Source organism: Eretmochelys imbricata, chromosome 1 (genome assembly GCF_965152235.1).
Source record: "Eretmochelys imbricata isolate rEreImb1 chromosome 1, rEreImb1.hap1, whole genome shotgun sequence".
NCBI lineage: Eukaryota > Metazoa > Chordata > Testudines > Cheloniidae > Eretmochelys > Eretmochelys imbricata.
In genome coordinates, this window is record NC_135572.1 from 29,115,093 (window position 1) to 29,140,644 (window position 25,552).

The window sequence follows — 25,552 nt, forward strand, 5'->3', positions numbered from 1 at the left end:
GTTATTGAAATATTGGAAGGGTTTCAAAAAAGAGCTACAAGAATCATTTGAGTTCTGGAAAACATGCCTTCTAGAGAGAGACTAAAGAAGCTCAATCTATTTAGTTTATCCAAGAGAAGGTTCAGAGCTCACTTGATCATGATCTACATAGAGAAGAGATTTCTGATTGTAGATGTCTCTTTAATATACCTGAAAAGGGCATAATGAGATCCAGTTGTTTGGAAGTTGAAGCTAGACAAATTCAGACTAGAATTAAAGCACAAAATTTTAAGGGAGGATAATTAATTATAGCAACAATTTACCTAGGGATGTGGTAGACTTTCCAGCACTTGAAGTCTTCAGGTCAAGTCTGCATATCTTTCTAAAAGATATTCTGTAGATCAAATGGAAGTTATGGGCTTGAAGGGGAAATTATTGCTGAGGTTGTTTAACTTGTGTTATGCAGGAGGTCAGACCAGATGATCATAATGGCCTCTTCGGGCCTTGAAATCTATGAAATCTATTAAACTGGTGCCTGAATTAATTCATTCTCTTTTCCCATTGCTAGAGTGGGGACTGTGCTTTGCTTGCCTTCTTTTTTGGGCTCCTGAGCAGATGGGGATTAAGCTGTGAGCTTTCTTCCTTCTGGTCTTTTTGCCAAAGCGGGAATTGAGTGATGAGCTGTTGGCACTACACACAAACCCCTAAATGGCAGGACCTTAAGCAGTTGTTTGTCTTGCTTGTGCTTAAGGCCAACCCTGATAGCATGACCACTACTGTTGCATAGGAGGGGACTTTCATCAGTGTAGTACAGTAATGTAGGACCTGACTCCTCAGCCTTTATTCAGGTTGAGTAGCTCTGTGACCTGTCCCATTGAGTTCAGTGGAACCACTTGCATGAGTTGGTAAGTACCAACTTTTGCGTAACTTTAAAAGAGTATTTCTGTCTTTAAACTGTTTCCCCCTCCATTCTATAGACATGCGAGTGGGTTTGTGAAGAGAGGAGCCAACAGAATAGGACGTATTTACAAGAAAGCTGTTTATAAACAGTTCACAGATGGTACCTACATGCAGGAGATTCCTAAGCCATCCTGGTTGGGGTTCCTCGGTCCAGTGATGAAGGCTCAAGAAGAGGATATCTTTGTTGTTCACTTAAAGAACTTTGCTTTCCGTCCATATTCTCTGCATCCACATGGTCTCTTTTATGACAAAGATTCTGAAGGTAAAAACCAGTTCTCAGCTTCACTCCATACCTGCCCCTTCTGACCTCTCCTCCCTTGCCCTGCTCTCCTCACTCTGCTTCCCCTCTCTTTTTTCTTTCTATTTAGCTAATCTCCTCCTAAAATAACCCCTGCCCCCACCCCACCCCAAAAAACCCTATGGCGCTAACCTGACATTTGCCACCATCACATTATTCACTCTGTTTGTGTTATACCCCTTCCCCCACCCAGTTATCTGCCTTGTCTATTTCAGCAATATTGTCTCATTGTTTCTTTGTATTCCCCTGTCTTTGCTTATTTCTTATATTTAAATTGCAAGCTCTTTGGGGCAGGGACTATCCTTTTGTTCTGAGCACAATGGTCCATGACTGGGGCTCCTAGGTGCTTCATGCAAATAATAAGTAAATAAATAATTGTTGTTCTGTCTCATTTCTCTTTTTCTACCCCCTTCCCTTTGTGGAGTGAATATACTGGATAAGGGCCCTGTCCAAAGCTGATTGAAGTGAATGGGGAACTTTCCATTGACCTTAATAAACTTTGTATCAGTTCCTAATAAACTGACCAGTATTGTTAACCAGTAACTTAAAAAAGGAACATTCTCATTTATTATGTTTTTAATTTTTAGGATAATTAGCTTCTTCCTGCCTTGCTTGCTTTTCTTAGTAAAAATGTGACCGTCTAAATCCTCCTCTCTAATCCATATGAGAGATCTTGGCTGCAATGATGTGTTCTCTCTATACACAGCTCCCAGGGGCAAATGACTAGGCTTCTATAGCTCTTTGTGGGGCTACAACATGTGATGTCATTTGCACAAGGAGGGATATTGATTTGAATGCAAAATTACATGCTGTGTGCATTTTCTCCTCACCGCTGTCATCAACACTTTCAACAATTTTAAGGCCAGCAGGGATAATTACCATCACCTAGTCTGACCTCTTGCATAACACACACCATAGAAGATCACCCAGTACTTTCTGCACCAAGCTCAATAATTTGTGGCTGAACTACAGCCCGTCCCTTAGGAGAAGCGCTGCGTGCACCCCAGTGCTAGCTCAGGGCCCTGTCTCAGCCCCGCATCTTTCTTTAGTGTCAGATATTTTTGTTTTTAATTTGCAAGTGGGAGTTCTAGGGGGATATCCTGGCCCTGCTGAAGTCAATGGGAGCTTTGCCATTGCCTTCAGTCGTGTCAGGATTTCACCCCAAGTTTTTATTCTTCTCATTTCAGTGCTTAAAGCAGTGTACATTCTGGGCCAGCTCCTCAGCTGATGTAAATCAGTGTAGCTCCATTGTCTTTAGTGGAGTTATGCCAGTTAAGGCAATGGAGCTACAATGATATATACCAGCTGAGGATACGTGTGTGTGTGTCGTACCCCCCCCCCCCCCCCCCACACACACACATCTGGCTAGCTAAGTGTTGATATTGATGCCCATCATGGTATTATCTGAATATTGGTGGTTTATAAGGTGCCACAAGTCCTCCTGTTGTTTTTGCAGATACAGACTAACACGGCTGCTACTCCGAAACCGGTGGTTTAATTAGTACGCAGATACTCATTCTGCATTAAGTAAGTTAGTTAAATTAAGTAAGGACTAAAATTCTAAATAAACAAATACAAGTTTTAAGGGATTTTCAAGGTTCCAAGGGTTCTCTAAGGTTCCAAAGTATATTAAACTATGTAATTATATCAATATTGGACAGAACACAATGCATATATTTAATTATTGCAACATCTATGGGTATGTGTGCACTGCAATTAAAGGTGTAACTGCAGCACATGTAGACATATCTGAACTAGGTTTGGTCTAGCTAGCTCAAATAACAAGGGCTGTACAACCTTGCCCAGGATCCTGGGTATGTACTCAAGCCTCTGGCCCATGCTGCTGCTCATATGGCCATGGCTTCACTGCTATTGTTATTTGAGCTAGTAGATTAAAGCAAGATTGGGTATGTCTACATGGGGTCAGTCCCAGTCACACCTTTGATTGCAGTGAAGACATACTGTATGTAATAATACATCATATTTGTGTGTATGTCTGTATGTCCTCCCACAATGTATACATGTACCATGGGATTACTGCAATGGCAGCCAGTTCAAAGGACTCACCCTGTACTGGCTGCAGCCATTTTCTTCTCTGACACAATTGTGTATTTGCATGGGTTGACACTTGATCTGTCAATTAATTGCAGTTAATGCATATGATTCACACAAAACAAATTAACTAGGTTAAAAAAAGTCACGATTAATCAGAGTTTTAATGACACTGTTAAACAATAATAGAATACCAATTTAAATTTATTATAAATATTTTGGGATGTTTTTCTACATTTTCAAATATGACTTCAATTACAACACAGATTACAAAGTGTACAGTGCTCACTTTATATTATTTTGATTACAAATATTTGCACTGTAAAAAAAAAAATAAACAAAAGAAATATATTTTTCAGTTCATCTCATACAGGTCTTTCCTACTTCGTGTTCAGCCAATCACTAAAATAAACAAGTTTGTTTACATTTACAGGAGATAATGCTGCCCGCTTCTTATTTACAATGTCACCTGAAAGTGAGAACAGGCTTTCACATGGCACTGTTGTAACCAGCGTTGCAAAGTATTTACTTTTCAGATATACTAAACATTCATATGCCGCTTCATGCTTCGACTTGTAGGCTCTAAAGTTTTACATTGTTTTGTTTTTGAGTGCAGTTATGTAAAAAAAAAATTCTACATTTGTAAGTTGGACTTTCACAATAAAGAGATTGCACTACCGTACTTGTATGAGGTGAATTGAAAAATACTATTTATTTTATCTTTTTTACAGTGCAAATATTTGTAATCAAAATAATATAAAGTAAGCACTGTATACTTTGTATTCTGTGTTGTAATTGAAATCAATATATTTGAAAAGGTAGAAAAATATCCAAAAATATGTATAATAAATTTATATTGGAATTCTGTTACTCTGTGATTAAAATTGCGACTAATCACAACTATTTTTTTAATCTTATGGTTAATTGAGATTTTTTTTTTTAATTGTTTGACAGCCCTCATTTATAACTGAAAGAAAGAAAATCATTCACATTCAGCATCACAGAAGTATATGAGACCTGACCTGGCTTCCTTGGACAGTTCCAGTGAGAAACTGAAAGATGTTGAGTTTAGCTAGAGACTGTCTCTGTATCACAGTGAACAGGGGAACAATGTGTGCAAAACTTTAATCATGAAACCCCAAAGTTGTGCCAGGTTCACCAAAAAGTTTTGTGAACTTTTTAGCAAATTTTGGGTACAGATGGGCCTGAATCAAAACTCCCCACCCAACAGCAACATTTTGAAAGTCTTTGAATTCAAAACCCAACTCTGTAGATAAATTTTGAAAATGGCCCCTATCTATTGTGATGGAATATACCCCTGTGCTCATACCCTACATCCTATTGTAATAATGTTTGGGTGAGGTATGCCATGTGAGGTATCATTTAAAAACTTGTAATTTGCTGATCAGTAATACCATGGCAAAATAAACATAGCAGCATTGTATATGTGAAGTTATAAACATAAGATGAGATGACTAAAAGTATGTTTTCCAGATAAGTCTGAGAAGTGACCAAACCAGTTTCTCAGAGACAAGGGGCAGGCTGACAGCTCAGCCAGGAGTAAACAAGGCTGATGGACCATTACTTGTAAAGGGCACCTTAGGTTACGCAGCTACTTATTAGTCTGGATTGTGCCTCAGTAAATCACATCTATGATAGCAGGCTGAGCCAAAACCCCAGATTTAAATACCCCAAATTAAATGGTTGGGAGTAGGATGCCTCCTGGGAAGGTATGCATTCATTTGGGTGTGGGAGCCAGGCGCATGGGCCAGTCCTGCTGTCAGCTGAAGAGCTGCCATCGCAGGTATGTCAGGTAGCATGTCTCAGGTACCTTGTGCAGATTTTTATCCTAGCAGCAGGCACAGCTACTAGGATGGAAGCAGACCGTTTCTTTGATGTATCTTTCTGCATTGTGTATGCTTCTTTTATCTTTTACTCTTTGATCTGTGGAGCCAACCTCTCAAAACAGATCAGGCGTAAATCAACATTTACCAGTCTGTTGAACGTGATGTCTTTTGAAAATTATACTTATTAATATTGCGGAAGGCTAATCTCAGAATTATGTCTTGATTTGTAAATTTTTCTGTGTTTGCAATTGCTGCTGTCATTGGTCTGTTTGTGAAATACTTTGTTAGGTTATTTACCAAAAATGTAACAAAAAGAAGTAGTTCCATACTTATCTAGTGTAACCCATTTTTCCAATATGTTTGGCCTTAAACTCCCTTTTTTTCACATTAGGAGCCCTCTACCCAGATGGAACAAGTGGCAAAAGCAAAGAGGATGATATTGTTGTTCCTGGTGGAAATTATACATATACATGGCCAGTGAAGAAAGAGTATGCCCCCACTTTGGCAGACCCAACCTGCCTGACTTGGATTTACCATTCGCACATTGATACACCTCGAGATATCAGTTCTGGGTTAATCGGACCATTGCTGGTTTGTAAAAAAGGTACAGCGCTGAAAATACCAAGAAAGCCCCTCTGCCTGTTTTGGCATCTTAATAATCGTTTTTGTTTATAGGTGTAAATGTTACAGGCTTGATTGTGTCGGTACGTAGCTCATAGTAAGGGGCAGTTTATAGTTGTACCACTCTAGGAGCACCCCAGGCTTGGAATTGTGGCTCAGGGACAATTCCCTTGCTGCTTCCCTCTTGCTCTAGAGGACAGTAATATGTGACTAGCCTATACATCCACAGGATCCTTGCTTCAGTTAGGGCAGAGGTTGCATAGTGTGTAGTGCATTGCAGATGAGACCACATGTCAAAAAATGAGGACCAAAATAAATATTATTTATAATATTTATAAACAGCTGCCTCATTCACAGAATACCATCCAGTCTGCCAGCTGAACCGGGCAGTGGTTCTGTGGAAAAATGGCATGTGATCATGTCATGAAAGGCTGTCATCACAGGCGCTGACTTTCTTCTTTCTGGGTGGGTGCTCCACCTCTTCCCCCAAGTCCCCACCCTCACTCTGTTTCTTCCCGCCCCTGCTCCGTCCTTCCCCTGAGTGCGCTCTGCCCCCACTCCACTCCCTCCTCTCCGCACCTCCTACCTGCCACTGAACAGCTGGTCAGCAGGTAGCTGGTGGGTGCATTCACTATTTTTTTTTTTTTCATGGGTGCTCCAGCCCCGGAGCACCCACGGAGTTGGCACCTATGACTGTTGTACAAGGGACAAGTGTTAAAGTTGTGCAGGCAACCTTAACATTGGCATTTACAGACTTATAAGCAGACTTGTGCTTTAGTTAGGAACCTTAATGTTTTTCTAATTCAGGCTTTTTTGTATGGAATATATCTTTATATGTTCATGCATGTCGAATCTTCAGTGTACGGGAACGTGCTCCGTACATCTGAAATGATAACCGGGCCCATGTATTTTACATACAAAATGTATGCCTACCTCAGGGCAATCTTTGTATTTCCTGAGGAAGAGGGAGACTTTGCTATGAAAGGGGCTAACCTAATCTCAAACCCAGCCTGCCTCATTAGAGTGCCTCAGAGTCATTCTTCATAGGGGAGCCTATGAAATCGTCCCATCTACCTGTATATATGAAGCTGAATTAACATTCCCAGTATCAGAGTAGCAGCCATGTTAGTCTGTATCTGCAAAAAGAAAAGGAGTACTTGTGGTGCCTTAGACTAACAATTTATTTGAGCATAAGCTTTCGTGAGCTACAATTCACTTCATCGGATGCATTCAGTGGAAAATACAGTGCGGAGATTTATATACACACAGAGAACATGAAACAATGGGTGTTACCATACACACTGTAATGAAACACCCATTATTTCATGTTCTCTGTGTGTATATAAATCTCCCCACTGTATTTTCCACTGAATGCATCCGACGAAGTGAACTGTAGCTCACGAAAGCTTATGCTCAAATAAATTTGTTCGTCTCTAAGGTTCCACAAGTACTCCTTTTCTTATTCCCCAGTATCGTCATTCATTCAAATAATTATGCTGAAATTGGTCTGTAAAAGTCTTGCAGCTTAATAAAGTACTTCAGAAATATTGTACATTCAGACTTACTGGAAGAGGAAACATTTAAATTTAATTAACGCTGAGTTTATTTTTTAGTACTTTCTTGTTTGCTGTTTAGGAAGTTTAGATGATACCTTGATACAAGGCACTGATGCTGCTAAAGGCTTTGCCCTGATGTATAGCATTGTAGATGAAAATCTCAGCTGGTATATTGATGCAAATATAAAAGCTTTCTGCTTGGACCCAGCCACGGTTGACAAAGAGGAAGAAGGTTTCAAGAACAGCAACAAAATGCATGGTGAGCAGCCACTATCAAGTACAACCTTGTCCTACAATAGCACCTAGACTGTTTTCATGTCTGTAATATATTGCTGTTCCTTATAAATGCCTTTTAAATGTCTTTCCTTTCTCTGTTAATTGGGAAGAAATGAAAGCATAGGCTGTGGGTGGGCCAGACTATTACCCCATTGTACTTACAGAAAGCCTCCCCTCAAGTCTATAAGCAGCATGGTATGTAGGGCACAGGATCCGAAGAAGGAAGCCTGGCTCCTGTGCCCATCTCAGCCACTAGTTTGCTATTTGAACTTTGGCAAATTGCTTAAACCCTTGGTGCCTCAGTTTCCCCACCTGCAAAAGAGAAATGATGAGGCTGACCTTTCGTAAAGCACTGTGAGATGTACTGCATAAAAACACTACTGGAAGTGGAGAGTGTCCAAGGCTCAAAAGTGCTTTACAAATAATGGGCCAGATCCTCAGCTGGTATAAATTGGCATTGCACTATTGCAGACAGTAGAACTACACCCTTTTGTATCAGCTAAAGATCTGGTCCAATGAAGTTAGCCTCTTCGCTCCCTGCAATGTAGGTAGGTGGTACTGTAGTCACTTTGCATGTGGAGAGTCTGAGGTAGAGAGAGATTTAACTTAATCATTTTCAAATCTGAGTGCCTACGGTTAGGCACCTATATCCATGTTTTCACACCTAAATAAATGGCCAGATTTTGAAGTTAACAGAAATGTGGAATCTCCATCAATGGAGGCTTTTAAGAACAGGTTAGACAAACTCTTGTCAAGGATGGGGTAGGTATACTGGGTCCTTTCTGAATACAGGGGGATGGAACTCTCAAGGTCCTGTTCAGCTTTACATTTCTATTATTCTATCATTTTCAGAGGTGTTGCATACCCACAGTGTCCATTAACTTCAAAATCAGGCCATTTATTTAGGTACTTAACTACAGATTTCAGTGAAAACTTGGCGTAAGTGACTTCCCAAGATCACCTAGGAAGTTGGTAACAAGTAGCGATAGAAATCCAGGTCTCTGGATGCCCAGGCCTGTGATCTGACTGCAAAGTGCTCCTTCCTCTTTCTCACCAGGAACCATTGCTGCAACGTATGCACTCTGGTTTTCAGGCACAGCAGCCGCTCATCCTTTCAGAACTGTTCTTCAGCTGCAACTAATACATGCTATTAATTATTTATATCTGTATGATCGTAGTGACTAGTCATGGACCAGGACCCCGCTGTGGTAGGTGCTGTATAAACATAAACCAAACAGACAATCCCTGCCCCAAAGAGCTCATTATCTAAGTATAAGAAATAATAGACTAGATGGATATGACGCACAGATAGGACGGCACAAAGAAATGAGACAATACTGGTACAATCTCTGCACACTAGCGGCCTAACCGTTGTCAACTTTTTGGAGACATGGAAAAGGAGAGCTTTGAGGGGGGGTTTAATTGCCTAACTTGGATATGGTCTCAGCATGGACATTCTGAGGGTTTATTTTAAGGACCAGGCATTTACATTCTTTAAATAAGAGTCACTAGCAATCTGTGCTTCTACTTTGTATCTTATGGGCTGTGTTTTGTTTTGCTTTTAGCTATTAATGGCTACATTTTTGGAAATCTCCCCACCTTGGAGATGTGTGCTGGTCAATCCGTGTCCTGGTATTTGATTGGAATGGGTAATGAGATAGACATCCACTCTGCATATTTCTATGGCCATACCATCATTAACAGAGGCCACAGGGCAGACGTCGTCAACCTGTTTCCAGCAACCTTCATTACAGTGGAAATGATTGCAGGGAATGTTGGGAAGTGGCTGTTAACCTGTCAAGTAAATGAACATTTACAAGGTACAGTGATACAGATCTGGCAAATCCTTCCAGGAAGATGCCAAGTTAGATTATCTACAGTACATATTTCAGACTCAAAAAGAGGAACTCAATGAGCAGGCACAGAATTGGGGGGCCTACATTTTCCGAGGACGTTAATATCTTACACTTGTTTCATCAAATAAATCTTGTGAGTCTTATTTCAGTCATTGACAAAAAGCTATATGAGGCCAAATCATCAGCGAGTGTAAAACTTCACTGATTCATGTGAGTGAGGATGAGTCACACAAGAAGGGTTATTCACACAAGATCCAGCCCTAGCTCAGTACTTGTTGTGTATATTGGGGCTTTTGGTGAGCAATGAATGAAGGGTCAGGCCCTTTCTTTGCACTGTCTTGTGGAATATAGACTCTTAAAGTCATGTCAGGTAAAACATTTCACACTTTTTCTTTAAAAAGAAATCTAATAAAAACGGTCTGTTTCTAAAAGGCCAGCGAGGGGCCTTTGCATGAAAGAACTTACTATTATTATTAAGTACTGTTTAATAATACAATACCCAGCTCTGGGTCTCATTGTCCCAGCATTGTACAGACCAAATATAAGAGAGAGTCCCTGTTCCAAAGAATTTATAATCTCAGAGTCTGATCCAGAGACTCCCATTGGCTTCTATGAACTTTGGATCAGGCAATCCAGGCTTGATTCTGCAAGGTGCTGAGTGCCTCCCACAAGATGCTGCCCACCCTCTCTACTCCTGTTGAAGTCAGTGAGAGGTGAGGATACTTCATACCTTTCAGGAGGTGCTCAGTGCCTCAAAGGACCGGATCCTAACAGCCAGATTCTGCCATTCTTACTGAAATCAATGGGAGTTAAGCGCATAAATATACCTTTGAGGATCTAGGCCTTGACTAGTACCTTGCTCCATGAGTAGTCCCTTTGATTTCAGTGGTATTACTTGTGAAATAATGTGCCATGCTAAAAAGAGTAAGGGTGGCAGAATTCAACCCCATATAAATTGGGGAACTCTTTAAAAATGTAAATTTGTCCAAACAATCCAAGTCATTTCTCCCAGTCCATGTAGTTCACCTTCCTCTACCAAAGCTAATGTACATTAACTGCAGAGATGCCTGAAATGGTGAAATTTGCACTGTCTTAAGAACTGTTTGTGGATTCTGTCTACATTTTAGCTGGTATGAAAGGGCTGTATAACGTTCAGATCTGCCATAAAAATGTTTCTCAGCCTTCATTGACTGGTCAGGAAAGAAGATATTTTATTGCTGCTGAAGCCGTGCTATGGAATTACGGCCCTGAAGGCTATGACAAATTCACAGGGCAGGCCTTGAATACCACTGGCAGGTACGTGTCCCAGCCTTTCATTCCTACTTTTAATGTAAAGAGTATGGGTGGATTTTCACACCTCCCTAGCAGATTTGTACGCTGGATTATCATTCATTAAAAATGGGCGTCCAAATCCCTTGAGTGCCTTTGAAAATCTCAACTGTTGTCATAGCTTGCCATAATGTGAAATCTTTTTTTTTTTAAATTTCTGTTGATGATGCTGCTGCTGATGATGAGATTTTATATTAGGATATTGCTCAGAGACCCTAATCTGGATCAAGGGCCTATTGTGCTAGGTGCTATATGGACACTTAGGATGACACAGGTCCTGCCCTTTAATATTTACACTCACTAATATCTTGCCTTGAGTTACAATGTAACACAGAGTGAGCACAGATTTGTGAATTTGGTTTTCTAGATATATTAATACATGTAACTGGCCCTTTCATGCTAAATAATGTGTATCTAACTCCTTTGTGTTACAAACCCAATTTATGTGCAAACCTCGCGCACCCATGACATGTAAGCAGGTGAAGCCCTGATGAGCCACACCTGGGTTGAATCAGGTGATCCCAGGGTAAAAGGTCGCTGGAAGCTGCAGCAGTGTCAGGCTGAGAGAGTACGAGAGCAGTGTCCGAGCTCCAGCTAGATGGGTGGGGCTTATGATTTTGGACTCTGTCCGGGGGACTCATTGCGGACTTTTTGGATTTGTTTGTGATTAAGGACTCTTGAGGTTTGTGTGAACTTTATTTGACATTAAATCAGTCCCAGAAAGGGGTGCTGTGAGCCACAACAGAGACTGTCTGGAGCGCGTAAGGGTATGTCTGCACTGCAATTAGACACCCACAGCTGACCCGTGCCAACTGGCTTGGGCTTACGTGGCTCGGGCTAAGAGGCAGTTTAACTGCAGTGTAGACATTCAGTTCTGGGACCATCCTGCGTCTCAGGGTCCTACAGCCTGGGCTCTACCCCGAGCCCAGAAGTCTACACTGCAGTGGGAACAACCCCATAGCCTGAGCCCCATGAGCCTGAGTCAGCTGGCACGGGCCAGCCATGGAGTTTTGATTGCAATGTAGACATACTGTAAGGCAGTGGTGGGCAACTTGTGGTCCGCGCAGCTTCCCACAGCTCCCGTGGGCCGCGAACCGCAGCCACTGGGAGCTGCGGGCAGCCGTGCCTGCAGACAGTCAACGTAAACTAACTGTTATCTTTGAAAACTCGTGGCGAACCGGGGAAGTCCCGGATGACTGGAAAAAGGCTAATGTAGTGCCAATCTTTAAAAAAGGGAAGAAGGAGGATCCTGGGAACTACAGGCCAGTCAGCCTCACCTCAGTCCCTGGAAAAATCATGGAGCAGGTCCTCAAAGAATCAATCCTGATGCACTTGCATGAGAGGAAAGTGATCAGGAACAGCCAGCATGGATTCACCAAGGGAAGGTCATGCCTGACTAATCTAATCGCCTTTTATGATGAGATTACTGGTTCTGTGGATAAAGGGAAAGCAGTGGATGTATTGTTTCTTGACTTTAGCAAAGCTTTTGACACGGTCTCCCACAGTATTCTTGTCAGCAAGTTAAGGAAGTATGGGCTGGATGAATGCACTATAAGGTGGGTAGAAAGCTGGCTAGATTGTCGGGCTCAACGGGTAGTGATCAATGGCTCCATGTCTAGTTGGCAGCCAGTATCAAGTGGAGTGCCCCAAGGGTCGGTCCTGGAGCTGGTTTTGTTCAATATCTTCATAAATGATCTGGAGGATGGTGTGGATTGCACTCTCAGCAAATTTGCGGATAATACTAAACTGGGAGGAGTGGTAGATACGCTGGAGGGGAGGGATAGGATACAGAAGGACCTAGACAAATTGGAGGATTGGGCCAAAAGAAATCTGATGAGGTTCAATAAGGATAAGTGCAGGGTCCTGCGCTTAGGATGGAAGAATCCAATGCACCGCTACAGACTAGGGACCGAATGGCTAGGCAGCAGTTCTGCGGAAAAGGACCTAGGGGTGACAGTGGACGAGAAGCTGGATATGAGTCAGCAGTGTGCCCTTGTTGCCAAGAAGGCCAATGGCATTTTGGGATGTATAAGTAGGGGCATAGCGAGCAGATCGAGGGACGTGATCGTCCCCCTCTATTCGACATTGGTGAGGCCTCATCTGGAGTACTGTGTCCAGTTTTGGGCCCCACACTACAAGAAGGATGTGGATAAATTGGAGAGAGTCCAGCGAAGGGCAACAAAAATGATTAGGGGTCTAGAACACATGACTTATGAGGAGAGGCTGAGGGAGCTGGGATTGTTTAGCCTGCAGAAGAGAAGAATGAGGGGGGATTTGATAGCTGCTTTCAACTACCTGAAAGGGGGTTCCAAAGAGGATGGCTCTAGACTGTTCTCAGTGGTAGCAGATGACAGAACGAGGAGTAATGGTCTCAAGTTGCAGTGGGGGAGGTTTAGATTGGATATTAGGAAAAACTTTTTCACTAAGAGGGTGGTGAAACACTGGAATGCGTTACCTAGGGAGGTGGTAGAATCTCCTTCCTTAGAGGTTTTTAAGGTCAGGCTTGACAAAGCCCTGGCTGGGATGATTTAACTGGGAACTGGTCCTGCTTCGAGCAGGGGGTTGGACTAGATGACCATCAGGGGTCCCTTCCAAACCTGATATTCTATGATTCTATGTCTCACGGCCCACCAGTGGACTACCCTGATGGGCTGTGTATGGCCCGCAGGTTGCCTACCGCTGCCCTAAGGTAAGGGGCCTGTAAGATGGGGCCAGTAAGGGCAGGGTACCTGTAATGGGACCCCTGGCCATGAGGGAGTGCTCTGTAAGCTACCACATCACTACACCTCTCCTCTAAAAAGTGACTCCTCTAGTTGCACTGCAGCCCAGTGCAACCCTGCAGTACTGGTTCAGTGCACACATGTTGCTGAAGGAAAAGGCCTGGGCAGGGACTATCGAATAGTGGAAGTAAATGTGTGGCTACTCAGGGTTGTGTTGGTGAGAGGGTTTTGGCTTCTTTGACAATGAGCTGATGTTCCAGGAAAGAGGATTACTGTGATGGGATGGGCTCCATCTATCAAATACTGGTAAGCGCATCTTTGGACATCGTCTGGCTAAGCTGATTATTTTATTTGGCATATGCAATCTGGTCAAGCCAAGCCACAGCATTCTTATCAACAGTGTTCAAGGCATGAAGGCCTCCAGGAAGTGGAGTCATTTTGCAGTCCTCTCCAAACCATGTCATGGTTTGTGGCTGCCCACATTGACATGGTGGACTGTCTCTAAAATGCCACTGAAATTCTGCTGCAACACAAATTCCATGTCCAATACAAAATCAGTTGAGAAGGCTCCATTGCCTTCATGGTAAATCAAACATGGGTTAATGTTGAGTGGGGTCCAAGACAAGATAATTATTTGTCACTTTCTCTGCGCACCATGAAGCTCACCACACATCCTCTACTGTAAATCCCTTATTTAGTAAATTTATCCACAACAGGCGCTATGAAGGCAGACAGCCATATGATGGATTAAACAAGTCTTTAGTTAACAGCAGATGTGGCATATTACACAATTTTGTCATGAGCTTTGTTGCACTTTCCTCTCTGCAAACACTGGATGGAGCAATATTGCAGAGAACTGGTAACCATGGTAGAGGAGTAGATTTAAGTGTGCCTGAAATAATACACACAGTGAAATTGTTATACATCAATCATCCTTGTGTGAGATGAGCTAGCCCATACTGGAGCACACTACTCTGCCACTGAGTAACTGAGTGCCAAGGCTGAAGTGCATAGTGTTGGCGCCCCATGTCATTTTGGCCAGTTTTATGAGCAGGTTGTTGTGTGTTTTTGACCTTAGTCGCTGTCTTTTTAAGATTGTCACAATGAAGATCAAAACGCACAACAACCAGCTTGGAAAACTGACCAGAGCAACATGGGATGCCAATGCCCAAACGTTACACAGTTTAGCCTTGGCACTCTGTTACTCAGTGGCAGAGTACTGCAAACTTGATAAGGAGAGCTTTAAATTAGGTCCTACAGGGGATGGTGACAAAAATCCATCTAATGTGCATCCAGGCTCAAATAATGAATGACAAGGGAAAGGGGCTAATTTCTGGAGAAGAGACTAGAAATCTCAACTGCATTAAAAAGACAAGAGGAAAAGCAAAAGGTCAGTCTGCAAAATATCTTTGATGCCTGTATACAAATGCAAGCAGTATGGGAAACAAGCCGGATGAACTAAGTCATGGTAGATGAATAAAATTGACATAATTGGCATTACAGTGACTTGGTGGGACAATTCCCATGATTTGAGTACCAGCATTGAGGGATATAGCTTGTTCTTAAGGGATAGGTATGGGACAAAGGGAGGAAGTGTTGCATTGTACATCAAGAATGTAAACACTTGCGCCAAGGTCCAAGAGGAAGTGAGCGACAGACCTACTGAGAGTCTCTGGGTGAGGATAAAAAGGGAAAGGACAGCAGCAATGCTATTGGTGGGGATCTGTTATAGACCACCCAATCAGGAAGAGAAAGTGGATGAGTCATTCTATAAGCAGGCAACAGGACTAACACACATGAGCTAGTATTAATGGGAGATTTTCACTTTCCTGATATCTGTTGGAAGACTATTACAGCAAAATACATGTCCTACAAATTCCAGGGAGAACTTTCTCATTTAGAAAATTGAGGAAACAACTAGGGGTCATCCATTTTGACCAACAGAGAAGAATTAGTTGTGAACGTGAAGGTGGTCAGGAACTTGGGAGGAAGTGATCATGATCTGTGTAGATAGAATTCAAGATCCTATGGAAAGGAGGACATGAGAACAGCAAAACAAGGACACTGGAATTCAAAACGGTGGATTTCAACCAATTCAGAGAAATAGTAGGCAAGTTCCCATGGAAACACCAATTAGGGAAAAAAAGGAGTCGAAGGGGGCTGGCTGCCAAGGCTGGCAGTTCCTAAAAGATGTAATACTGGAGGCTCAACATCAAGCTAGTCTTATGCAGAGAAAAGATAAGAAGCATCATAGGAGGCCAATGTGGCTGCACAAGGAGCTTTTTAGCTATCCAGAAGCCAAAAGGGACACATACAGGAAATAAAAGGGGCATGTCACCAAGGAAGTGTACATGGGAATAGCATGAATGTGTAGGGGAAAAAATCAGGAAAGCCAAGGCAAAGAATGAGTTATAGCTGGCAAGAAATGTTAGAGACAACTAGAAGGGAGTCTTCAAATATGTCAGACATAAAAGAAAAATCAAGGATGGTGTGGGTCAGCTGCTCACTAGAGAAGGTGAGCAGCCAGCATGGATTTATTAAGAACGAATCATGCCAACCCAGCTTGATTTCCTTCTTTGAGAGGGTAACTAGTTTGGTGGATGGGGGGGATGTGGTGGACATAATATACCTGGCCTTCAGCAAGGCTTCTGACACAGTCCCACATGAGATTCTGATAAGCTAGAGAAATGCAGGCTTGACAGAACTACCATTAAATGGATACATAATTCATTAAACAACCACAAAGAGTAACTATTAGTGGAATGGTGTCAGATTGGAGGTAGGTCCCAAGTGAGGTTCCCTAGGGATCTGTTCTGCGTCCCGTGTTTAATATCTTTATTAATGACCTGCGTGAAGGAATAGAGAGCATACTGACCAAATTTGCAGATGACATAAAGGAGGGTGTTGTCAGCACTTTGGAGGATAGAGCTAAAATTCAGAGGGATTTTGATTAAATTGGAGAACTGGGCTATAGCCAACAAAATGAAATTCAGCAAAGACAAATGTAAGTTGCTACTCTTTGGGAAGAAAAACCAAATGCACAAATACAAAATGGAGGATAACTGGCTTGGCAGCAGCACTGCTGGGAAGGAGTTGTGGTGAATCACAACCTCAACAGGAGTCAGAAATGCGATGCTGTTGCAAAAAAAGCAAATGCAATTTTAGGTTGCATTAACAGAGGCATAGCATGCAAGTCACAGGAGGTGATAGTACCACTCCACTCAGTGCTGGTTAGGTCTCAGCTGGAGTACTGTGTCCAGTTTTGGTCACCAGTGTATAGAAGGGATGTAGAAAAACTGGATGGATCTAGAGGCGAGCAGCAAAGATGATGAAAGGGATGGAATGCAAGCCATATGAGCAAAAGCTGAGGGAACTGGGTATGTTTAGTTTGGAAAAGAAGAGATTAAGTGGGACATGATAGCAGGCTTCGAATACTTGAAAGGCTACCTTTAAAGAAGATAGAGAAAAGTTGTTCTCTCTTGCCACAGACGGCAGGACAAGAGGCAATGGGTTCAAACTACAACACAGCAGATTTAGGTTAAATCTCAGGAAAATCTTCCTAACTGTAAGAGCAGCAGGACAATGGAACAGACTGCCTAGAGAGGTTGTGGATAGGGTGACCAGACAGCAAATGTGAAAAATCGGGATGGGGGTGGGGGGTAATAGGACCCTGTATAAGAAAGACCCAAAAATCAGGACTGTCCCTATAAAATCAGGACATCTGGTCACCCTAGTTGTGGAATCTCCTTCAGTGGAGGTTTCAAAAGGAGGCTGGATAGCCATCTGTCTTGGATGGTTTAGACCCAGCAAATCCTGCATTTTGGTAGGGGGTTAGACTACATGACCCTTACTGTCCTATCTAACCCTGTGGTTCTATGATCCTGTTCTTCACACTCCCCTCCTGTCATTTCTAACAGCCACACTCCACCTGTCCAGAATTTGAAATCAGATGACTGTCACTTAATTCTGGAATGTATAACCTGCCAAGGCAAGAAGTTTCAGACAAACTATTAGACCAATCTCTAGGGGTGGTTATGGATCTGCAGTTCATTTCTGTTCTCTATAATGAACATTTTTTGTTGGTTAATCTTCACACAGAGCACCCATTTCTAACCATGGGAATTCCACTCATGATACCGGCTCAGCATATGATGGCACGTGAATTCTGGGACATAATTCCATAACAACATGACAACAACAACAATAATATACCTAGCTTTTATATAGTGTTTTTTAATCCGTAGATAATAAGAATGGCCATACTGGATAGATCCATTGTCCATCTAGTCTTGTGTTCTGTCTCATTTGGGAGAAGGACTTTTGCCCAAAGTGAAGTGTTATAAATGTATATGTTACTATGTAATCAGTCTGATTTGTTTATTTCACAGTGAGTCTGCACCATTCTTTACACAAGGGACAGATAGAATAGGAGGACAGTACTGGAAAGTTCAGTATGTGGAATACACTGATGACAAGTTTACCAGAAAGAAGAACCGAACTGAGGCTACAATGCACCTTGGAATACTTGGTACAGTAAATATTTTCAGGTCCTATCACTTGCCTCATTTGTGAGCATGCAGTTCCAATCCACTTCAGTGGGAATTTTGTGCACATAGCTATTCGAAAAATCAGCCCCCATTCTGTAGAGGGGGCAGTATTTTTCGGCTTGGCAGTTTTTCTAAGTGACTCCTTTCCTGCTCTGTTTTTAAGGCCCAGTTATCAAGGCTGAAGTGGGAGATACTTTGTTAGTTACCTTTGCCAACAGAGCTGAGAAGAACTATAGCATTATGCCACATGGTGTGAGCTATAGCAAGCAATCAGAAGGAACGTCCTATTTAGATGGTAAGTTTCAGCTGTGTAAGTAATGAAGGTAGGATTGCTGCCATCTGGTTTACGTGAAGCTAACTCTCCTTATCTGTAGCATTATAGCTTTATCTGCTTCAGATAGTCATAGATTTTAAGGCCAGAAGGTATCCTTAGATCATTTAGTCCAGTGGTGGGCAACCTGTGGCCTCCATGCAGCCTGTCAGCGTAATCCGCTGGTGGGCCACCAGACCGTTTGTTTACATTTGCACCACCACCCACAGCTCCCAGTGTCTGCGGTTCGCCATTCCCGGACAATGGGAGCTGCGGGAAGCGGCGCCCCCCACCACTGATCTATTCTGACCTTCTGTATAACACAGGCCATAGAAATACTTTCAGTTACTCTGTGTTGGATCCTCCACTTGGATTTGCACCAGGCAATGCATTGGAGACCAATAGATATTTTCTGTAATGTCATATGAAAATCATGGGCCAGATTTTGATCTCCGTTATACGAGTGGAAATCTAGAATAAGTCAATGGAGGTACACTGCATTGGCACCAGAGTAACTGATATTAGAATCTGGTACATATCTCTTTGTTCGTCTTGGATCTTTAACTATTGCTGCTGTTTAGGATATTGCGGCTAATAATTTAGGATCTGATCTGAGCTACGTCCTCTCCGCCTCTTCTCCCCCAGCCCACCCCCAGCTGTATTGGTAGCATTGTTTTGATGTTCTGATGTGATACACCTGGAACACTGAGCAGCACTGCAGGTACCTTTTGCCCAATGTAACTGGAAAGCAGCAAAGCAGTTAAGCCTTGTAAATACATAAATGTTGATATGAAATCTCCCACCGTATAAATTAGGCCTAAACGTTCTAGTTCCCTAATCTGAGAATATTTCTGCATAGGCTCTGTAGCACTTTGTCTCATTTAAAGCATTCAGCAGAAGGGGAAGTCGCTTGTTGGCCGACCTGCTTTGTTTCGACTGCCCTGGCAGCACTTGGAACTAAGGCACAGGACAGATTCCCAGCAGAGAGTTGTGCAGGGCTAGTAAAGGGAAAATGTAAACAAACTAATGAAATCAATACAAACCGCAGCAGCACCCTCTGTTACACGTTCAATCCCTGATCTCCCAGCGTGTAATGTGGGCATCCAGGCAGGCAGGCAGCCATGTTCTTTTCCTGAAACAAGACCACCCTGAGGCCAGCCTTGATGTCGTCGGTAAAGACCCTGCTGCCACCAACATCAGCAGTCATTCCCTGATTGAAGTGTGCTTCTGCTCTGTCTGCTCACATTCATGTTCTGACCTCAGTGGGAGTTCTCTAGTAATAGGGCTCTAAGCGATGCACTCATTCCTGTGGCCATGCTTGGCATGGATTGGCCAAACACTAACTGTACCTTGGGTGCATTATATAGCTTTTTTTCTTATGAGGTCTAGACATATTCTTCCATCCTGCAGCTCACTCCTATCCTGTGGCAGAGGGTTATTTATCTCCAAAGCAATGCTCTTTTGTTTACTAAGAGCTGTCATTTTTCATTCTTCAGTATAACTCTCTGCTTCTTCATTCTTTATCATGTGGTTTGTAGCACATATTGTAGCCCCAAGTAATAATGTCAATATACTTGTTCATAGTCCATCTAAGCTTTCAAATGTATCCTCTGTGGTCCTGTGAAATATTTCAGGAGCTCAGTTGAAATAAACTGCCTCAGAGAGAATAAAATGCCAGTGGCAGACACATTTAACTGCAGTGAGACAACCAGCCCAATCAATGATTTCTTCAATCTTAAAGCACATTTTGGGCCTGCTCTTGCTCACATTGCTGCCAGTGGATGTTTTACCATTGTGTTTGAAGGGTGCAGAATCGACTCCTTTTTCTAACCGTCCTAGAAAGTCCCTTTTGTAAGTCTTCACACAGTGATACTGACATTCTCCATGGCTGGTGTGTTACTAGTTTAACATTGTCCCTGAGTTTCCTGTGAGGAGCAATATACCAAACCTTTGCATGACAGTACCCCCTTCCTAATAAGTCATAACATATAAACAGCAAGCAACACTCCTGAGACCATAACAAAGTTTCTGGTGTGCTGTTGCAGAGCCAGAAAGAAACAGATAACAGAGTCTGAATTGTTAAGTACCCACGGCTCCAACTGCAGTCAATGGGAGTTGGGCATGCCAATCCCCTTGGGGAAAAAAGCAGTGAATATTTGGACAGTGTTTGTGCTGCTTTTTTGCTTACAACGGAGAACGTGTTCTCAGAAACTAATGACTGTGACTGATCTCCAACTATTGCTTATTTTCTGGGAAATGGAAGAAAAGTGTAATTTTTGGGGAGGTGCTTTTATTGGCTTTGTATTTTAAGGACATTGGAAGTTGGGAGCCCATGTTAAACCCTGTGAGACCTTCACATACAAATGGAGAGTGCCTGAAAACGTAGGCCCAACCACCAGCGATCCACCGTGCCTGACTTACCTGTACTACTCAGCATCTGATCCAGTCATGGACACCAACTCTGGCCTTGTGGGACCTTTGATAGTTTGTAGAAAGAACACTTTGAATCGTGATGGAACACAGGTACTAAATGTGACGTGTTTACCTATCCTGAATGGCATGATTTGGTGATCTGGAGAAGTTCACATCCAGGTCTGAATTGCACAACATGGGCTCAGCCCAATTAATAAAATATTTGAAAGGGTAAACAAATTTCATTATTAAGAGTGGAAGCTCATCAGTGGAAGTCAGGAAGAAATTGGCATTGCCCGCTAAGCTAAGTGTGTTATAGTCGTGTCTTTGTTTTTTCCATTTTCCCTGAGGCATTACATTTTTCATACAGACTAGAGCTGGACCTAAGCTATGAAGTTCTGATCAGACTCTGAATTTCCCCATATACAAAGTTTGGATCCAGATCCGCATCTGAACATCGTCATAGTTCCTGGGTGTTCAGATCAGGGGCTTTGGTGTGTCAGTCTCTGTGTACCGATTAATATGTAATTCAGATAGCGTGGTGGTGAGTGCAGTATAAGAAGCTATACAGACTAAAGTAGAACATGAGCCCTCAATCTGGGGGTCATGAACAAGTCTCATGGAGTCATAAACAACCTGCCTTTCTTTATGGCTGAGTGGAAAAGGTCCTGGTATGGCATGGGGTGCCGGTATGGAGAAGGTAGAGAACGACTGAAGCAGAGTATTTATTTTGCTGTCATGAAGTTCATGAGAAAAAAAGTCTTTACATGTGTAATTCTGCAGGCACCTTTCGTTTTAACGCATTTGCTTCCTCCCTGACTGTAGAAAGGAATAGACAAGGAATTTTATCTGCTCTTCACAGTCTTTGATGAGAATCTCAGCTGGTATCTTGACAAAAATATTAAGGTGTTTACTGGGGACCCCTCAAAGGTAAACAATGAAGATGAGGATTTCCAGGAATCCAACAAAATGCACGGTATGGAATCTGTAAATAAGACTTTCCAGAGATATTTAAGCAGATGAATAGTGAATGTGTAAGACTTACCAATTTTTGTCATCATTTGTCGCTGCTGTTACAATGCTTTTCTTTGTGAGGGAATGTGGTCTGGGATTGGCTATTCTGATTTAGGGCCGGATTCTGATTCCCTAACTCTCACTGAATAGTACTTTGGTCCCATTGCAGTAAATAAGACTACATCTCATTCTGCATCTCCGCATGTGTATGGGGATCAGAATCTGGCTCTTAGAATGTCTTGGTCCCATCAGGATAGTGCCTGACTAGCTGTGTGACCTGGATCAACTCACTTAACCTCTCTGTGCCTCAGTTTCCGTGTCTGTAAAATGAAAATAATCTATTACACCTATGCAGTCAACTGCTCATGTTACATCAGTTTAATTATAAAGGAAATATTGTGAAATACTATGCATGTGGTGTCTTTCAGTATCACATACTTTAGATTAATTATGCCTGTCTTAATTCATTTCCTATAAACTCAGAATTGGGTTTGTTCAGATGATTATATTTAATTCTTACAGTATGAGGCAGTATCTCTTAATAGTTCCTTATGCTGACATGGACAAAAAGTACCAAGTATTGCAGAGTGCTTTACAAACCTTACTGAAGTTAGCTCCACAACACCTCTGGGAAATAAAGAGGGATTACTATCTTAATTATATAAAAATGGAAATTGAGGCCAAGTATGGTTAAGTGACTTGGTCTATGTAACACGAGAAGGCTGAGTCACAGCTGAGACTATAATCTAGGTCTCCTTATGCCCACTCCTTTGCCTTAACCATGAGTGCATTGGCGCTTCTAATTTATAGGGTTGCTGTGAGGTTTAATTAATGTTAGGAAAGCACTTTGAAATGCTTGGATGAAAGCTGCCATTGCAGTGTAAAGAATTAAGAGATCCCATTTCACAGACTAAGACTGAAATCTAACAGTAGGTCAGATACCCAGACAGGGGTTTATAGGAACAGCATTAAGGCAATTAATCTTCTGTACTTGTTGTTGATAGATACCACCTGTGCAGTGCTTCACTTAATTAATTAATGTGACCTACTCAGTCAGAGTTCCCTGGTTAGACATGCTAGCAGAGTATCTGCAGAATTATGACATATCTTACTAACTGGACTGTCTTCTCCTTCAGCTGTAAATGGCTACTTGTTTGGTAATCTGCCAGGATTGGTGATGTGCAAGGATGACAACGTTTCTTGGCATATGATTGGCTTAGGTACCTTCACAGACATGCATGGAGTTCATTTCCAAGGAAACACCATCCATTTGAGCGGGACGACAAGGGATACTCTGGCCTTGTTTCCCCACTCGTCGGGGACAGCGCTCATGCAGCCAGACCACGTGGGTATGTTTTTGAATTTATCTCAATATTGCTCTGTTTAGAGGAATCAAACTGCTTGATTATCACTTATGTTAAGGTCCATTTACACTTCTCTGGCAATGTGAAGGGGTCATAAAGTGCATGTGAATCTAGGAGCCTTACTTCAGGCCAAAGTTCTTTATTGCTAAGATGCTAGAAATCAGGTAAGTATGTACACCAAGGAACAAAAGACAGCACCCCCACATCGATGGGCGTGGGACAGACTGACAGGCAGGCAGAGAGGATCATCATAAAATGTTCCATAACTCTAAATACAGCATTTTGATTAAAGGTAAAATTCACCCCCATGAACAAGGCCAGCACGACTTAAGATCTGTAGTGACGTCTTGAGTGGGACTGAAGTGAGGCATAGCCTTGAGCCTCTGTACTGGGCTCCATTTCACCTAGAGAGTGTGCATAAAAGATGTTCCCATTTCTCCATTAATCATCCAGTGATGTGATTTCAAAATTAATACGGGACAAATCCTGCCCTGAGAGAGGCTTTGCAAACATTAGGGTCCAGTGTTGTTTTCCTTTACACTGGTGTAACTCCAGTGGAGTTGTTAGTTTTGCAACAATGTAGCTGAGAGAAGAATTTGGCCAGAGCATTTAATAAACACCTGCACTATGAGCTAGGGGTGTAATTCCCCAGCTCATGTACACACAATTGTGCCAGCTCTCATACCCGCCGGTTTCAGGAGGGTCTGTACTCTCCGTGGCTCAGCTGTGCCTGTTCTGCCTCTACCATGGCTACACTGCTATTTAGATGAGCTCTCATGAGTATGTGTATATGAGCACCGAAATCACACCCCTAGCTCATAGAATCATAGGGCTGGAAGGGACCTCAAGAGGTCTTCTAGTCCAGTCCCCTGCATTAAGGCAGGACTAAGTATTATCTAAACCATCCCTGACAGGTGATTGTCTAACCTGTTTTTAAAAACCTCCAATGATGGAGATTCGAAACCTCCCTACGTAGTTTATTCAAGTGCTTAACTAAAACACAGCTCTTGCTGTGAGCAGGATTCCAAGCTGAGTAGGGAAACCCCACTGGATTTCAGTTCCAATGCCTTAACTGCTCAGCCATTACAGCTGTGTGTAGCTATAGTGTAGACATAGGCGATGTGACATCAATGGGAGTTATGTATGTTTATTAGCAAACTGGATTTGGTCCATTGTGTGATGAGTATAAGTATGGAGTAGAAAGAAAATTCTGTTCCAGCATGCATCCTATGCAATGCTATCATCTACAATGGAATTACAGAATATAAATCAGGCCAGAATTTGGGCATCTGAACAAACAATCTGCCTTTCTCTTGATCCTGCACTAACAAGAAGCTGGAGTGAATGGCTTAATGGATTTTTTTCAGTCTTTAACATCTGTGATTCATCTTAATTAAAGGATGTTTTAATTTTCCATAACTTTTGCTTTATAAGCAGTAGGGTGGGATTGGAATCTAGTATGTAGAGTAAGGTACTGAGAATTAGTACTCTACTTCTACTTCTGGCTCAACCACTGAGCCACTGAGTTGGTCTTGAATACATCACTTAACTTCTCTGTGCCTCAGCTTGCCCAGCAACAAATGAATCTGAAAACATTTACCTACCTCACATGGGTATTGCAAGATGTAATTATTCAGAGCCAGATTGTGGTCAGCTTCTGCTTGGGTGCACAGGAAGGAGGATACAAGAAGCCTTGCCCATCTTTCACACATTTTATGGGAAGCCACCACTGTCCTTGTAAGCCCTGAGAGCAAAAGCTGCTCAGAGCTAGGCCCCTGTGGGTGGGAACCTCTCTAGGAAGGAGAAAGAGGAGTCATGGCTTCACCTAATTCTCTTTGCACTTGCCAGTGGGGACGATCAAATGCTGCACCCTCCTATTTAGTATAGACTCAAGCATTCATTCCTGATTCATGCTGGTGAATACGTGGGTGGCACAACTGGCCCCTATGTATTGCAGTAATTCCCAGTCAGATCAGGGCCCATTATGCCAGGCGCTGTACAAACACCTAGTAAGAGTCGTCCCTTCCCTGAAGAGTTTACGCTCTAAGGGCTAGTCTATACTAGAAGCACTACAACAGCGCAGCTGCATTGAAGACACTCCCTGCTGACAGGAGAGAGCTCTTCCGTCAGCATAATAAAACCACCTCGGTGAGAGGCAGTAGCTATGTCTGTGGGAGAAACTCTCCTGCTGACTTAGCGCTGTCCACACCAGCGCTAAGGTCAGTGTCACTGATGTCGCTCGGGGTGGCTTATTCACACTGCTGAGCAACGTAAGTTACAGTGACCTAACCTGTAGTGTAGACAAGCCCTGAGGAATGGCACAACAGCTGTGCTCTCAGGAGCTCTGGGAGTCATTGTGGCACAGTGCCTTCCAGAACGTTCCCTGGGGCAAGACTGCTCTGCCCTAGCTA

The 25,552-nt window shown here is 42.6% G+C and overlaps 1 protein-coding gene across 1 annotated transcript in view; it reads left to right on the forward strand.

The window, feature by feature from the left end:
• The window catches only part of HEPHL1 (hephaestin like 1), a 59,281-nt gene that overhangs the window by 14,814 nt on the left and 18,915 nt on the right, over positions 1-25,552 (forward strand). The window contains exons 2-11 of the mRNA XM_077808277.1: positions 957-1,201; positions 5,528-5,740; positions 7,393-7,572; positions 9,155-9,409; positions 10,573-10,741; positions 17,883-18,022; positions 18,205-18,336; positions 20,663-20,874; positions 21,589-21,739; positions 22,914-23,126. Of these exons, the coding sequence (XP_077664403.1) occupies positions 957-1,201; positions 5,528-5,740; positions 7,393-7,572; positions 9,155-9,409; positions 10,573-10,741; positions 17,883-18,022; positions 18,205-18,336; positions 20,663-20,874; positions 21,589-21,739; positions 22,914-23,126 (1,910 nt within the window). The remainder of the gene's footprint in view (positions 1-956; positions 1,202-5,527; positions 5,741-7,392; positions 7,573-9,154; positions 9,410-10,572; positions 10,742-17,882; positions 18,023-18,204; positions 18,337-20,662; positions 20,875-21,588; positions 21,740-22,913; positions 23,127-25,552) is intronic.